We start from the raw sequence: 15,566 nt of genomic DNA, 5'->3' as shown, positions 1-15,566 counted from the left end.
TTATACATGACAAAGCCATTTTTCACCTTCTCACCCCTTGCTTTTTCCTACAAGACCTATTGCAGTCGTTAAGAGTCGTCAACAGGCTCATCACAGCTATCTGCCAATCACCCATTCCCACCACCCTTCTGAGTAATACCCCTCCCCACCTTCTCACTATATAGAAGGATCTGGCAACTTCTGTTTCAGTGTATCTGAAGAAGTGTGCATGCACACGAAAGCTCATACCAAGAACTAACTTAGTTGGTCTTTAAGGTGCTACTGGAAGGAATTTTTTTTGTTTTGTGCAAGAAATGTGCACATTTCTTGCACATCCCCTTGGCTTAGTGGCAATGGCGTGGAATGTAGCCATGCCAAATGTCCCACCCATGTGGTTTCCCTAAAGCAGGCATAGGCAAACTCGGCCCTTCATATGTTTTTGGGACTACAACTCCCATCATCCCTGACCACTGGTCCTGTTAGCTAGATATGATGGGAGTTGTAGTCCCGAAACATCTGGAGGGCCGATGCCTGCCCTAATGCCTATGTTACTACAGTGATTTAGGGAGCAGAGGGTCAGCTATGCTGTTTAGTTAACATTAGAATCAGCCCACAAAGATTGCTGTGTAGGCATTCAAATGTGAATGAGTTACCAAACCAGAAATTGGAATTCACATTTTTTGTTGGTTCTCCATGGCCCTGCCGATTGAGAACGTCAATGAATATTCCTAATCCTTGACATATTTTATGCACATGCGACTGTTGAAGCACCTAAACTATCAACCAACCCAGCAGGACGCCTGGTGTGAAGTTTATGAATTTGCACTGCAAACTACAGGAAGAAAGGCACATGGAAGAATGCAAGATAATGCCTACTGCTTGCAAATTTAAAATACATTTGTCTGCAAAGCTAACTGCACTTAAGGCTACGGTACATTTAACTACAGAAGAAATGTTACCTTTTCAAAGAGGTGGCCCCCAAACTCCATTTTTATATGAAAAATTGGATTCCATAGAATACAACAAAATCTGTGAAAGTAATAATAATACTTAATGCTTAGCGCTTTGGATAGTGACTAACAATTTTCAACACGCTAAATGTTAACATTTTGTCAACCTATATTTCAACACTGCAAAAGAAGCAGAAAAGCAAACCCATAAATACTATTGACATTCCATATCATGGCCTGGTTTGGATAGAATGCTAAAACCATAATTTAGTGTTTCATACCTGAGCTACGGCAAGCCCCAGGCTCCACCAGAGGAGGAAATCAGATACTTTTGCTTTTAAACTAACCAGAGTTCCCAAACGTGAAGTCTGAAGTATGGTTAGTTCAAAGTAGCCAATATCAACTGTTGCTTATAATCCTGCCTTGTTTACTAACTGGAGTTGAAACTAACCAAAGTTCCCAAACTTTGAATGTAACATGGAAATCTGATTAGCTTAAATCCAAATATGAAAGCTTCTCATGTCCTCCTCTGGCTTGTGTCAGAGGAGAAAAAGCCAGGAAGGAAGAGGCTCACAAGTCCAAGCATTGCACAGTTATGGTTTAGCGTTATGCCTGCACCAGCAGATCAAAATGGTGATATTAGTTTCAGTAGCAATATTGTACAAGGTTTTGGGTGATTTTTATAATAAATAATTTGCTTTTGTACACTGAATCATCCTATTCAAGTGTTCCTACAGTCTAATGTATCTGAACTACTTTACTGTCCCAATAATGGGAAAATAATAATATAATGACAAAATACACATCATTCTGCAACTGCATCCTAAAGTAACTTCAGTGTTCTATTTATTTTGCATTTCTGAATGCAAGAAAGAAAAAGTGAAGCTGTTTAAGGGATATATTTGCCCAAGGGTGGGGGTTTTTTTTGAGATAGTTTGGAGCCGCTAAAGACATTCAGAGTTTCACATTAGGGCTCCTCTATCAAACAGTTGCAAATGTGACCAGATGAAACTTTTTGCTTTGTTTGATCCTGCAAAGGTGAGAAGTATAGTGTGGAAAAATAAAAATATAGCCCTTACATAGGCAAACTGGGCCCTCCAGATGTTTTGGGACTACAATTCCCATCATCCCTGACCACTGGTCCTGTTAGCTAGGGATCATGGGAGTTGTAGTCCCAAAACATAGGGAGGGCCAGTTTGCCTATGCCTGCCTTACGCTGAAAGGTTGAGAATCACCTTCATGGAATATATAAATAATTTGATTTCTGCAAACCACACACAACATGGGATGCATCAGTCCAAATGCCGAGACAGAGAAGCTCTCATTATGTAGCTTACATGAGTCTTATTCTTTTCCAGTTATATTAAGTGACCAAGCAGAACCCTGAAATAATCACCTGCAACCTTACATGATGAATTAAAACTATTTGGCTTATTAATTTTGCTGTGCATCTTTGCAAAAAAAAGAAAGAAAGAAAGAAAGAAAGAAAGAAAGAAAGAAAGAAAGAAAGAAAGAAAGAAAGAAGCAAGTGAATTGTAACAAAATGTAGGACTCTACTCTAAATGTTCACCAAGGAGAATGTCAGCTGCCTTCCTTGAAGAACCTAATTATGATAACAAAACAACCCACTCTAGGTAAGGACTGAATGCACAAAAACTACCATGTGCTCTTGATCGAAAGACGTATGATAGCCGACAGGTCAAATGGTATGATGGACATACATTGCAACAAACCAGACAATTACACGGGTCAATCAATGGCCAACTTAGATGAGTATGTTTTAGATGGTGCAGTCTTCACTTCATGACAGAATATTTAGATATTTTGTCTGAAAGCAGTCATATGTGGCATTCATGCTCCACAAAAAAGTGCAATAATCATGTTAGAAAAATTATGACCTGCAACTTCCCAAAAGGAATTTGCAAAGATGTAACAGCGCATTTTTCACCTGTTGCACACATGCTTATTACCGCCGATAAGTCATATGGTCCTCCCTGCTTATGTACTAATTTCTCTGAGTGGCTATGGCCACGGGATTTCTCTGCACTAGGATTTTAGCATGAATGAGTTGTGCCCCATGTAGCTGGATGAATGGATAAGAAAACATTGGTGTTTTTGTTGATAATAAACCACACATTTAACAACATGAACAGAGGCTCATATTAGTGGCATGGTACTATGAGCAAGAGTAGATGTGAAGAAGGCTCTAAAATGGCATGAGTGAAACTCATTGATACAAACCAGACAGTGATGGTATGGTATGGGGTAAAGGTAAAGGGTAAAGGGACCCCTGACTATTAGGTCCAGTTGTGACCGACTCTGGGGTTGCGGTGCTCATCTCGATTTATTGGCCGAAGGAGCCGGCGTACAGCTTCCGGGTCATGTAGCCAGCATGACTAAGCCGCTTCTGGCAAACCAGAGCAGCACACAGAAACGCCGTTTACCTTCCCGCCGGAGCGGTACCTATTTATCTACTTGCACTTTGACGTGCTTTCAAACTGCTAGGTTGGCAGGAGCTGGGACCGAGCAATGGGAGCTCACCCCATCACGGGGATTCGTACCACCAACCTTCTGATCGGCAAGTCCTAGGCTCTGTGGTTTAACCCACAGCGCCACCCACGTCCCATGGTATGGGGTACCCAGGCCAAAATCTGGTGGAGGCACTCAGTGTGAGTGGAGCTTCCCTGGATGCTTCAGTCTGTTTTCCAGCATGTCTCCCCTCCCAATGAAGCTGCCCTAGACCCTATTGCACAGAGCACACTCCTCCACAGAATCACTGTGAGTGTTTGGCTTTGTCCACATTTCAGCTTGCCCTGTGCTTTTCTAGGCATGAGTCAGAGTGGTCTTCCGTTTGCCCCATCACTTTCCCTGGGAAAACTCACTGTTTAACTGCTGAATCAGAGCAAAAGCCAATCTGCAGAAAACCTGCTAGATATTTGTTCTGATTCAGTGCGGATGAGCCCTCGGTCAAGACAGATGCTGCCTTCCACTTGTAGCTCTCGATGGTCAAATTAGATGTTACTTTAATGGCGCAAATGCCCTTAGCATGCGCTTTATTTGGGTTATGCAAAGAGAACCCATGGGGAAATGCCATTGGTTCCAACGGAGATTTTCCTTCAAATGCAGAGAAGGCGCTATAGTCAGTAAGCACGTTATTGCATACACTAATTGTGCTCATGCAGTTCACACCACATATCCTGCCCTCTCGCCCCCAATCAAGCTGTATGATCCTTGAGGCTGGAATCTGTCTGTGTTGCACAGGTCACTGAATAAAGCGCCATATTAATGAATGGTGCTGTATACAATTAAATCAATTGTCCTTCCTGCCCTTTTGGTTTTGAAGGCTATGATTTCAAAAGATACTTATGGGGCAAGTTTTGCAGCCAACAGTGGTGGCAACATGGACATCATTGGTCCATCTAACTCAATCTTGTCTACATTAACTTGCATCAGCTCTTTGGGGTTTCAGAAAGGGAGTTTATCCCAGCCCTACCTAAAGACAGTGCAGGGCTTTGATGATGGAAATCAGGGACCTCTGCGCCCCTTCTCTTTTGTTCATTTGTGGCTACAAAATTGCTCTGAGGGCAAATTTGAGGCGGCTGGCATAGCCTCCCACTGCATCTGCCACAGAGCCCTCTTGCAACGGAGCTTGCAAAGTAACATGCATGGCAGCTAATAGTTTCTCAAAAGACCCCCTTCCAGGAAACGGCTGTTGCAAGGTCAGCAGCAGGGTAAGCGATGGACAAAGCCCCCTCTCCTCCCCCCCCTTCACCCTCAGAGATGCTAGAAGCCAGGTTGCCTGAGACAAAGGATAAAACGGCACACCCAAGCACACCCATTCACATATAGTAGGACTGGATGCTGAAACCTATTTCACAACAAGTAGTAAGTTACAGCCCTGTCCCTGAGGGAGGTCAGCAGGGTAGTTGCTCGTGATGGACAAGGTATGCCAACATTTCTCCAACAGAACTGAGGGCTGCCATATCTCAGCATATGCTACCCGAGGCAGTTGCTTCACTTTACCTAAAGGTAGGGCTAGCCCTGGGTTAGGCAGAAGTTGAGTCCTGTACATGGCTGGACATGCACACAAATAGTGTGTCATGAGAGCAGACTCCATACCCACTGAATTTTCTCTGAGCTCCTGTCTGGTCAGAAGGTTGCACGAACATAGCTTATTTATAGAAGGTCAAAATTAACCTCCCTCACACTATATATATATTTCTCCTCAATGCATGGTTCTTTACAGACCCAAATAATTCAAAACTTCATTCAGATAAGCATTATATGTTTATGAGATCCATTCAAAACTTCTAAAAATTACCGTAAAGCCAATCCCGACAAATCCTCAAATAAATACCTATTATTTAATTACTACATTTTTAAGATTAGCTAGACTGGTGATCAGATTACATCACAGCTGCACGTTGAGAGCTTTTGTGATAGCAAAGGAACAATAAATAAAAGTCATTTAAAGCAGGCTACTACTGAGCGTGGGGCATGTATATATGTGCCTGGCCTAGTATTGCTCCTATTTCCACTACAGCAAAACTAGTCAAATAGATTGATCAAAAGTCTGCAGTCCTTTGAGCATCTTCTGAAAAGGAATTGCACTAAGCAGTGAAACTAAGGATGGGGATTTTTTTTTTGTTCGCTCCAAAAATTGGATCATGTTTGGATTGGAATGCAGATATACAGATCAGGGCACGTGTCTATGAATCTTTCCATGCATGGTTCACTCAAACTCACTCCTTTTAATGAGGTGGTCCAAGGTCTGCAATCTGTTAAGTATGTAGTACCCCCAGCAACACCTTGTGATTCCATCTAGTAAGGATGCAAGATCCCTTTCTGCATTCAGTAGCACTTTCTGGCAGAAAACGTCCAGTTCTGTGGCTTGGATCCAAGGATGCTTTGCGCTAATAGAAAAGCACTTCCACTTGCACAAAGCAATTCTGCCTCCTACTACAACCCCTACACCCTATCCCACGCAGTCCAGAGATCTGTTGATTTGTGGGTGGGGGCTGTAATGAGAGTGTCAGGGATGGGCTGCATGACAAGGAGTGGTGGGAGGCTTCAGACAAGGAACTCCCTAGTGAAGCCACAGATCAGAAAGCTTCAGACCCAGGGGAGTTGGTGGTGGGATACAGTGCTGAGCCCTCACTGGTTTCAGTTTTCTCATGACTTGTTGTGGTTTCATATCACAAATCCGGCTATGCAGTGGGAAGAAGGAAAACACCTATTTATCATTTAAATTTCTTTTAGAACACCACCGTTCTCATTGAAAATAACTTCAGCGTCTTCAAAAAAAATCTCAATGGTGTCTAAAACCTTAGAGGTAGGAGGGGCAATACGCAGCTTCTGAACTGATTATTCAGACATTTATACAAGCAGATTGGATGGGAGCCCAGAAATACAGCACTCAAAAGCTTATTCTTCTCAAAACTTTGCAAAAACCAGATGAAACGAGCCCAGGACCCTTTATAAAATCTGTTGCAAAAGTGTTATCACTGCAGTTAACACATCCCTATTGTTCTGAAAAGGAACAAACAAAAGTTAAGAGTGTAATTATAATGATTTTCCTTTTAAGAAATCCTTTCAGTAGCACAATGTGTGAGTGTCAGGAGAATGACAGCAGAAACGGTTTCATTAATAGCCAGATATTGCTAATCTTGAAGATTATTCATTTGGAGGTATTGGGTTCAGTTTGAGAATGAACTTCATGCTCTCAAGTTGTTGCTTTAGTTAAATTGGTGAGCCTTTTCACCTGATATTTTGTTTTTAAAATAATACTATTACTGCCTTGCTATTGTAAAGGAAGAATTACATTACACAAAATAATTTTACATACACATTACAGTATATTCGGAAAACCTGTTATGGATGCTGACACTGATGGGACTCCCCCAGTAAAAATCTATGGAAGGCAACAGCTTACAGATTATCCAAGATAATATGTGGGTTAGATTCCTATGAAAGTTGTTTCTTCATCTTCTTTATTTCTACCATGACAGCAGCCCACACCCAGTTCTTCAAAACTGCTCCACAATGGGATGGAAACAAGGTCTACTGCATAATCCTTTTGTTGATATGTAAATGGACTTGTTGGCTTATGGCCTAAGCATTGAAGCACTGAACACAACAATACATTAAAAAAAAAAAAAAAATGAACAGCGGCTTTCAACCCAAGGACATTTTCAATGTGTAAAAATTAAGATTCCTCATATAAATTGATAGAATCTGCCAACATAATTCAGTTCTGCATTTACTAATTAGAAACCAACTGTCTGGGTGATACCCAGGATTGGTCATACTCATAGAGAGAAGCCACCTTCCAAAGAAGAATGGGGGACCGGTGGCATGTGATGCCATGTGCCTGATGTCAGGAGATCAGAGGAGCCGGGGACAGAGCTGAGTGCAGCGGTTCCAATGGCTGGGGTTCCTCCAATGGCGGCTGCCGCTGGCCTGTGGCTGCTTCCTACCTCCTTCCCCTCCAGAGCAAGTGATAGAGGAGAAGGAGCTGCAGCCATCGAAGCTTTGCCATGCTTGGCTCTGTGCTTGCTCTCCTTGGGTGGAGCCGAGTGTGGCAGCAACTTTCTTTCTTTCTTTCTTTCTTTCTTTCTTTCTTTCTTTCTTTCTTTCTTTCTTTCTTTCTTTCTTTCTTCCTTCCTTCCTTCCTTCCTTCCTTCCTTCCTTCCTTCCTTCCTTCCTTTCTGACCTCTGGCAGAAATAAAACCTTTGCCGTTTGTCAAATGTTTGCCCTCAGTACACCGCATATTGTAAATTTTCCTCAGAAGCTTAATGCTTGTTTCTGTACTCAGGAGAGACATGCTGCCATCATGACCCCAACTCTGATCAGCAGTCGGTATTCTGATAGTGTGTGTGGAAAGAACCCCTGCATCAGCAACACGAAGGGTACAAGTCCCACAGGTGCTGAACCCCAGGTAGGAACCCAGACGCTGACCCCAGGCAGGAACCTGACAGTCAGGAGAACCTTGAATCAGAGTTGCCTGGCAACAGCAACCCCTGAATCTAGTTTACCAGACAAACTGAGGCTACCTTTGAAGGTGACCCAGAAACTACAATTAATCCAGAATGCGGCAGCTAGCCTGGTGACTGGGAGCGGCCGCCGAGGCCATATTACACCGGTCCTTAAAGACCTACATTGGCTCCCAGTACGTTTCCGAGCACAATTCAAAGTGTTGGGGCTGACCTTTATAGCCCTAAATGGCCTCGGCCCAGTATACCTGAAGGAGCGTCTCCACCCCCATTGTTCAGTCTGGACACTGAGGTCCAGCTCCAAGGGCCTTCTGGCGGTTCCCTCACTGAGAGAAGTGAGGTTGCAGGGAACCAGGCAGAGGGCCTTCTCGGTGGTGGCTCCCGCCCTGTGGAACACCCTCCCATCAGATGTCAGGGAAATAAACAACTACCTGACTTGACAAACTGGAACGTGTCCAGAGGAGGGCAACCAAAATGGTCAAAGGCCTGGAAATGATGCCTTATGAGGAACGGCTAAGGGAGCTGGGCATGTTTAGCCTGGAGAAGAGGAGGTTAAGGGGTGATATGATAGCCATGTTCAAATATATAAAAGGATGTCACATAGAGGAGGGAGAAAGGTTGTTTTCTGCTGCTCCAGAGAAGCGGACACGGAGCAATGGATCCAAACTACAAGAAAGAAGATTCCACCTAAACATTAGGAAGAACTTCCTGACAGTAAGAGCTGTTCGACAGTGGAATTTGCTGCCAAGGAGTGTGGTGGAGTCTCCTTCTTTGGAGGTCTTTAAGCAGAGGCTTGACAACCATATGTCAGGAGTGCTCTGATGGTGTTTCCTGCTTGGCAGGGGGTTGGACTCGATGGCCCTTGTGGTCTCTTCCAACTCTATGATTCTATGATTCTATGATTCTATGACTTTCAGAAGAAATCTGAAAGCAGCCTTGTTTAGGGAAGTTTTTAATGTTTGAAGTTTTATTCTGTTTTTAGTGTTCTGTTGGGAGCCACACAGAGTGGGCGGGGTATATAATAAGAATATTATTATTATTATTATTTCACAACAGGGGCCCGATGCTCCCCAGTGCCTGCTTGTTAGTGCACAAGACTGAAGTTTATTGAGAGACAATGGAGTGCTTCAGGAAGGGGAAGAAGCCTGGAAGAGATAACCTGGCTAAAGGAGGGTATTATACTTCTGGTGTGTTCCTGACTTCAGACCTAGTTTGGCCCTTGTGTGCAAATCCTATGCGGGAGCAGGGTGAGTGTGGATGAGCCCCCAAGTCACAATCCCCATCTTTCATGGTATCATCTCTGCTGGAAAAACAGGGTTATAAATTGTGCTGAGAGCCTCCATAAGCAGATGAAGCTTCCCAATGCAGACTTTGCCCCCAACTCATGAAAGCTGATGAGGATATGACATGGGGTGGAGGGAGAGAGCTTAGTGTGCTTGTCCCCATTCTCATATAGGATTTTCACTTGAGCAACATGCTCTAATACAGTCATTCCCAAACTCAGCCCTCCAGATGTTTTAGGACTACAACTCCCATCATCCCTGACCACTGGTCCTGTTAGCTAGGGATGATGGGAGTTGTAGTCCCAAAACATCTGGAGGGCTGGGTTTGGGGATGCCTGCTCAGGACTGCCCTCATAGAAAGCTGTGTGAGGTGAGCTGTCCAAGGTCCTGAAGCCTGGCTTGCCATCTGCAAGACTGAGAGTGTAACCATATCTAAGTCCTTTCAGAAGTAAGTACTATTGAATCCACACTCCTAGTTATGTGGGGTTAGGATTACAGCCTAAGTCACCACCAGATGTTCTCCATGCCCCATAGACTCCAACTTTTGGTCAGGAGAGGACATCTTCGCAAGTGAATGCAGCAGCGAGGCTCCTCATGGGGTCTCTGCCATGGGAGCATATTCACCCAGTGCTTTTCCAACTGCACTGGCTTCCGGTGGAGTACAGGGTCAGATTTAAGGTGCTGGTTTTGACCTTTAAAGCCCTTCATGGCCTAGGACCCTCGTACCTACGGGACCGCCTCTCCCGGTATGCCCCACGGAGAGCCTCAAGGTCCATAAATAGCAACACCCTAGTGGTCCCGGGCCCTAAGGAAGTTAGATTAGCTTCAACCAGAGCCAGAGCCTTTTCAACACTGGTGGAACGCTCTGCCTCATGAGACCAGGGCCCTGCAGGATCTAATTTCTTTCCGCAGGGCCTGTAAGACAGAGTTGTTCCGCCTGGCCTTTGGCTTGGAGCCAATTTGATTCCCTCCCCCTCTTTCTTTTTTCTTTTTCCTTCCTCCTCCTGTGATGAGGCTGCATTTTAATATTTTAATGTTTCAATAGTTTAATGTTGTATTTTAATCTTGTTTTTAAGTTGTATTCATTCAACTTGTTTTTATTATTGCTTGTTAGCCGCCCTGAGCCCGGCCTTGGCTGGGGAGGGTGGGGTATAAATAAAAATTATTATTATTATTATTATTATTATTATTATTATTATTATTATGTGTAGAATTGAGCCCATCTTTGTAACAACTGCAGCTATGAATTGAATACACAGTTGCTTTTACTCAGAAAAGCAGCTCTTCCCTGGTGTGTGTGTGTGTGTGTGTGTGTGTGTGTGTGTGTGTAGCTCATTGTGGGGAAAATACCCCACTTGCTCCCTTAGTTGCAAATTCATATGCCTGTGTAAGAAATGCTGGGCCAAGATGAATTCCCCAAAGTGCATTCCATATTGCTACCCAATGAATAAACAATATCTATAGGGAAAAGGTATGAAATCGTACTCTGGAGAATAAAGTCAATGTGAAAGCTTTTTGTAAGCTCCTTTAAAGAAATCCAATACAGTCTCTGCTGTCTAAACTAATAAGCTATTTGGAGGAATCAACTCTGCAACAAAAAGTTGATCTCAATCAATCAATCAATCAATAGACTTTATTTGTGTAGCCGACAGGCCATAGCATCAAAGGACAAACACTGACAAAAATACATTACAAATATAGACACTCCTTTTATAATTCTTTCCCCTGGATGCTGTTCTTGGTTCGGTAACACATTTGTATGGTGTTCTATCACTTTCCCCCATTATTTAAAATGGGCTCGTTACTTGATAATTGTGACCATATGGAAGAGGTATGGTCTATGTTAATTCACACAGTGGAAAGTGTTGATAATCTTCCTAGCATGCCAACTTCAAAAGTTTTCGTTCAGTAATCTCCTTGCTGTCGGCTGGGAACAAAGCACCTATAAGCATTTGTGTTTGGCTTTAATGAAATGTTTACAAAATAACCCTACAACTGTTCAAAAATCAACATTAGAATGCTGCAGTTTTGATCTATTCAACAGGATTTCCAAACTGTAATTTTCCCTAAAACTACACGGAGCATCTAATTTTTAGAAAAATGCAAATCAGCTATGCAGAGCATGTAGGAACAGAAAGGAGAAAGGCAAATATATGTATAATTTTAATTTGCTGTAAAAATATATATCTCTGGAGTTAATATTTATGAAGGGAAATATACAAATACTTTAAACCAATGCATTCATGTGTGGATTTAATCACCATGCAACTTAATAGTAGAAATTCAGCAAATAATTTGTTTTAAATATATTTTTGCCTATTTGTAACATCCAGATAAAATGACAGTATTTGCCATAATAATTATGGCAATTTCATACAATTGCACAATGTTTTCTAACAATATGTTTTAGAGAACATGTAGGGGGAAATCAAGTGCAGAATCCTGTGCAATGTGACAAAATCCATGAATCATGGTGATTTCAGTGGGGCGCAAGTATACAAAAAAATAGTGTGCAAGATTGCTCCATTATAATTATATCAAACTACGATATTTAGAGTACAGGTGGATAAATGCTGAGGATCCCCACATCGATTTCTTACAGTTTTCACACTGGAAAAGAGTAAGTGACAACAGGAACAAAACAGAAACATAGCTTACAGAGACATGACATTGTCACCAAATACTTAGTGGGCCACTAAAGGAAAAGACATACATTTTGACTTTATTCACAAAAAATTCAAAACCTCTTGAAATTAAAATTTCCCATAGCAATTTCAGGGGACAAAGGATAGTTTTTGAACCAAGTTCCAGTTTGATTTCTCTCTTTAAAAATAGGAATGCTATTTTGGGCTGTCCAAGTTAAACTCTTTTAAATGTTATTTATTTCAGTGGGAATAACATTTCTCCTACTGAAAACAAGAAACACTAAAAATGCCTGGTTGGATTATAGTTTGTGTTTTGCATATCTGCTTATCGTTTGTTTGCATATCTGCTTATCGTTGATTATAGTTTGTGTTTTGCATATCTGCTTATTGTTTGTTTGTTTGTTTGTTTGTTTTAAAACAAGAAGTATAGTTAGCTTTGTTTACAAAAACCCTCTTGAATTCAGAAGAGCAGATGAAGCCATATAGTTAAGTCCTCTCAATTTTCAAAAGACATGCTCTACTGTAGCCTATGTTATCTCCAGTATGAAGACTATTGTTTTGACCATCAGTTATAACTAAAGGGGGAAAACCAGGTATATAAAACAAGAAAAATAGAAGAGTTGCATATTTGTAAAAAAGAGAGGCACATTTCAAAATTAATAATTCTTACAGTATATATTCATATAATGTTGTATTGATATCTCTGCTGCAAAAGCAAATTAGACTATTTATTTTATAACGTCTATTTCTTTGTTGAAAACTTAAAAAAAAACAAAAATCCACCCCGTTCTATTTTCTGTGGACAACACCAAAAGTCAAAGTAAAGGGGACCAAAGGGAAATTCATTGTATTTTGCCCTTCTTGTACACAGGCTGACCAAATAGGTAAGGAAGAGTATTCTCCTGCTCGCCCAATGCTGCAAATGCACATGGCGTACCTTTCTGAAAGGTAAGAAGGAAGGGGGAGAGCATTTCCTGGAAGCTAAAATAAGTGAGCACTCTGTGAGCATTGTGTTCAAAGAGTGACATTATTTCAAGCAAAACTTAAACCACTGTAGGAATTATTCAGCCAAGGTTAAGCACTTTTACATTTCAAAGATTTCATTAAAAAAAAAAGTGGATTGTGTGCTTACTGCTTAACTCTCTCACATTAATGCCAACCAGAGGAACACAGTCAAAGATTTTCAGATCAATATGTGACTTCTCATCTTTGCCCAGTCTCTCTCCCACTTTTTTTTAACCCTCCCACTTGGCTGACCGAAGACGCAACATGCCCCTTCAGAATTCCACATACAGACTGGTAGATGGATCTTGCTTCAACCCTGGCAGAAGGAGAGCATCTTTCACTGCACCTGAAGGCAGGCCACTTTTTTCTCTTGAGTGGTCCCCATCTCCCAGGATCTGCTGTCTGGGGCATCTGCTGCATAATACCTAATGGCACAGGCAGTCCTGGAGCCACTTAGACCTCTGACTCTGTCCTCTTATTCCTCTGGGTCAATACCTGCTCCAACCAGGGCTTTTCTACTCCTACTTTCCTAGGCCCTTCTGCCAACCTTTCCCTTCCCGCTGCAGTCAATAAGAACTAGAACAAGCATAGGCAAACTCGGCCCTCCAGATGTTTTGGGACTACAACTCCCACCATCCCTAGCTAACAGAACCAGTGGTCAGGGATGGTGGGAGTTGTAGTCCCAAAACATCTGGAGGGCCAAGTTTGCCTGTGCCTGAACTAGAAACTCTAAGAAGCCAGAGCAGCTTAGCTAACATCAACTGGAGTCAAAGTCAGTCAGTCAACTGCAGCCACAGCCCCTGTTCAGTTGTGGACACACAGTCAACAAAGGTAATCACTTCCAGAGATTTTATCATGGTCACCATCACTACACTACTGACTAAAAATGTTTAACTTTGCCTTAATTGGGCCCTTACTGAATTTGCTCTAAACACAATGTGCAAGAAAATAATAACAAAGACAGAGGTAGCCAATGTGGTAAACCCTTTCCCCGCCAATGTTGTCAGGCTAAAACTCTAATAATTCTTGACTATATTAAACTATGGTGGTAAGGGATGAAAGGAGGGCATTATTTTGCCCCCCCCCCATCACAATTTAATTATATCACAGTCAGTAATTTAGACAACTTCCCTTGTGCCCATGTGGCATCTTGCATGAAATGCCCCAAATCATGAACTAAATGAGAAAAGACAAAATGACTGTTTTTTTATTCATCCCGTCTGCAAATATGCAACTGACTTATAAGCTGTTTGAACATACTTAATGAAGGGAATAGCGACTTGAGTGAAAAATGCTGTGCACTTAAAATCTGTAGAAATTCTATGGTGCTCCCCTTCATCACATTTTAAGTGACAATAACCAACTGACAGAAATATTATGTAGCAACATGTACATGCATATGACTGACAAACAGTGTATGTCTTCGTTATACTTCTGTGAATATTACATACATTTAATGGTTCTTTTTAAATAAATAAAAAAGAGCGCTATGTCTACTAAGGTCCACTGTGCTCCACTGACTGAACCAAGTTTGGCAAAGGGCTACTTCATACCTCTGAAATTTCTGTGGAGCGAAAACTTGATACTATACTATGTCTGCACAAAATCGTCGGTGATAAATCACATTAGTAACCTCTGACTTCTAGCATGTTGCGAACATTTGATACAGTGGACATTCAGGAAGTATATCACAAGTGATGGTATACACATGGAGTTTCGACCATTTTCCTTAAGCCCATAATGGAAATTCATCTAGAGGCCCTGAATTCTGAGCTGAATAAGTATTCCAAACATTCTAAATGTGTTCTTAGGAAATGTAGTTAGGAAACATCACTATTTAGTTAATATCCCACAAATGATTCAGTACTGAACAGTCTTGTAGTATAGGCCACATTCATTCATTCAATCTACCTAGGTAGAATAACTCTCTTATTTTGGCCTGATATTTATGGTTCAGCTTTTCTCTGTTCAGTACAGAGCGGACATCTGGAGAGGGAGTCAGCTGAATAACTTTTGTAAAGTGTGGAGACTGCAAAAGCTAACTGCTAAGTTTGTAATTAACTCCTTGCACAAGCTGATTCCGGATTACAATTAAAAAAAGGCACATGCAAACACACACTTTGTTTTAAGCGGTTTCAGGAGTGGCTGACACCTAGCTTTGGCTTACAATGAGTTTTGTTCAGAAAAGAATTGAGATCTGTACCTAGTTCTTCCTCTGGCGTTCCTGGAAAGCTGATCCCCGTCTTGAGGAGGTCACCACCGTCTTCCTCTAGAAAGACAGAAACAAAGTAAACCACATAGATGTTATCAGGAGCACAGATATTTACTATTCGTTTAACTTTCACAAAACTCAATGTCCCTTAAAGGAGCACAGTGCAGTACAATATATATATATATATATATATAATCTACGAAAGCATATATATATATATATATATATATATATATATATATATATATATAGTTTGTGTGTGTATATACACACACACACACATTTTTATTACTTTTTAACATATCATTCCCAATAGTCATTTATAACATAACTTCTTATCTTATGCAATGTTTTAGACTTCCGTCAACAATCTCTGAAGATTTTCTTTATCACTTATTCTGCATTTCTTAATTTCTCTATTACTTTTAATTATCATTAACTAACAATTCTCTTCATAATATTCTTTGCAATATTTCATATAATCCTCCTTACAGAACTT

At 41.4% G+C, this 15,566-nt stretch overlaps 1 protein-coding gene across 5 annotated transcripts in view; it reads right to left on the bottom strand.

The window, feature by feature from the left end:
• DLGAP2 (DLG associated protein 2) overlaps nt 1–15,566 on the bottom strand; it is a 395,598-nt gene that overhangs the window by 98,536 nt on the left and 281,496 nt on the right. For all 5 annotated transcript variants that reach the window (XM_077926383.1, XM_077926382.1, XM_077926384.1 and 2 more), the window contains one exon: nt 15,059–15,124. In XM_077926383.1, the coding sequence (XP_077782509.1) occupies nt 15,059–15,124 (66 nt within the window). The remainder of the gene's footprint in view (nt 1–15,058; nt 15,125–15,566) is intronic.

The sequence above is a fragment of the Podarcis muralis genome, chromosome 3, assembly GCF_964188315.1.
Source record: "Podarcis muralis chromosome 3, rPodMur119.hap1.1, whole genome shotgun sequence".
In the NCBI taxonomy this organism is placed as follows: Eukaryota; Metazoa; Chordata; class Lepidosauria; order Squamata; family Lacertidae; genus Podarcis; species Podarcis muralis.
This window is presented reverse-complemented; position numbering and strand designations above follow the sequence as displayed.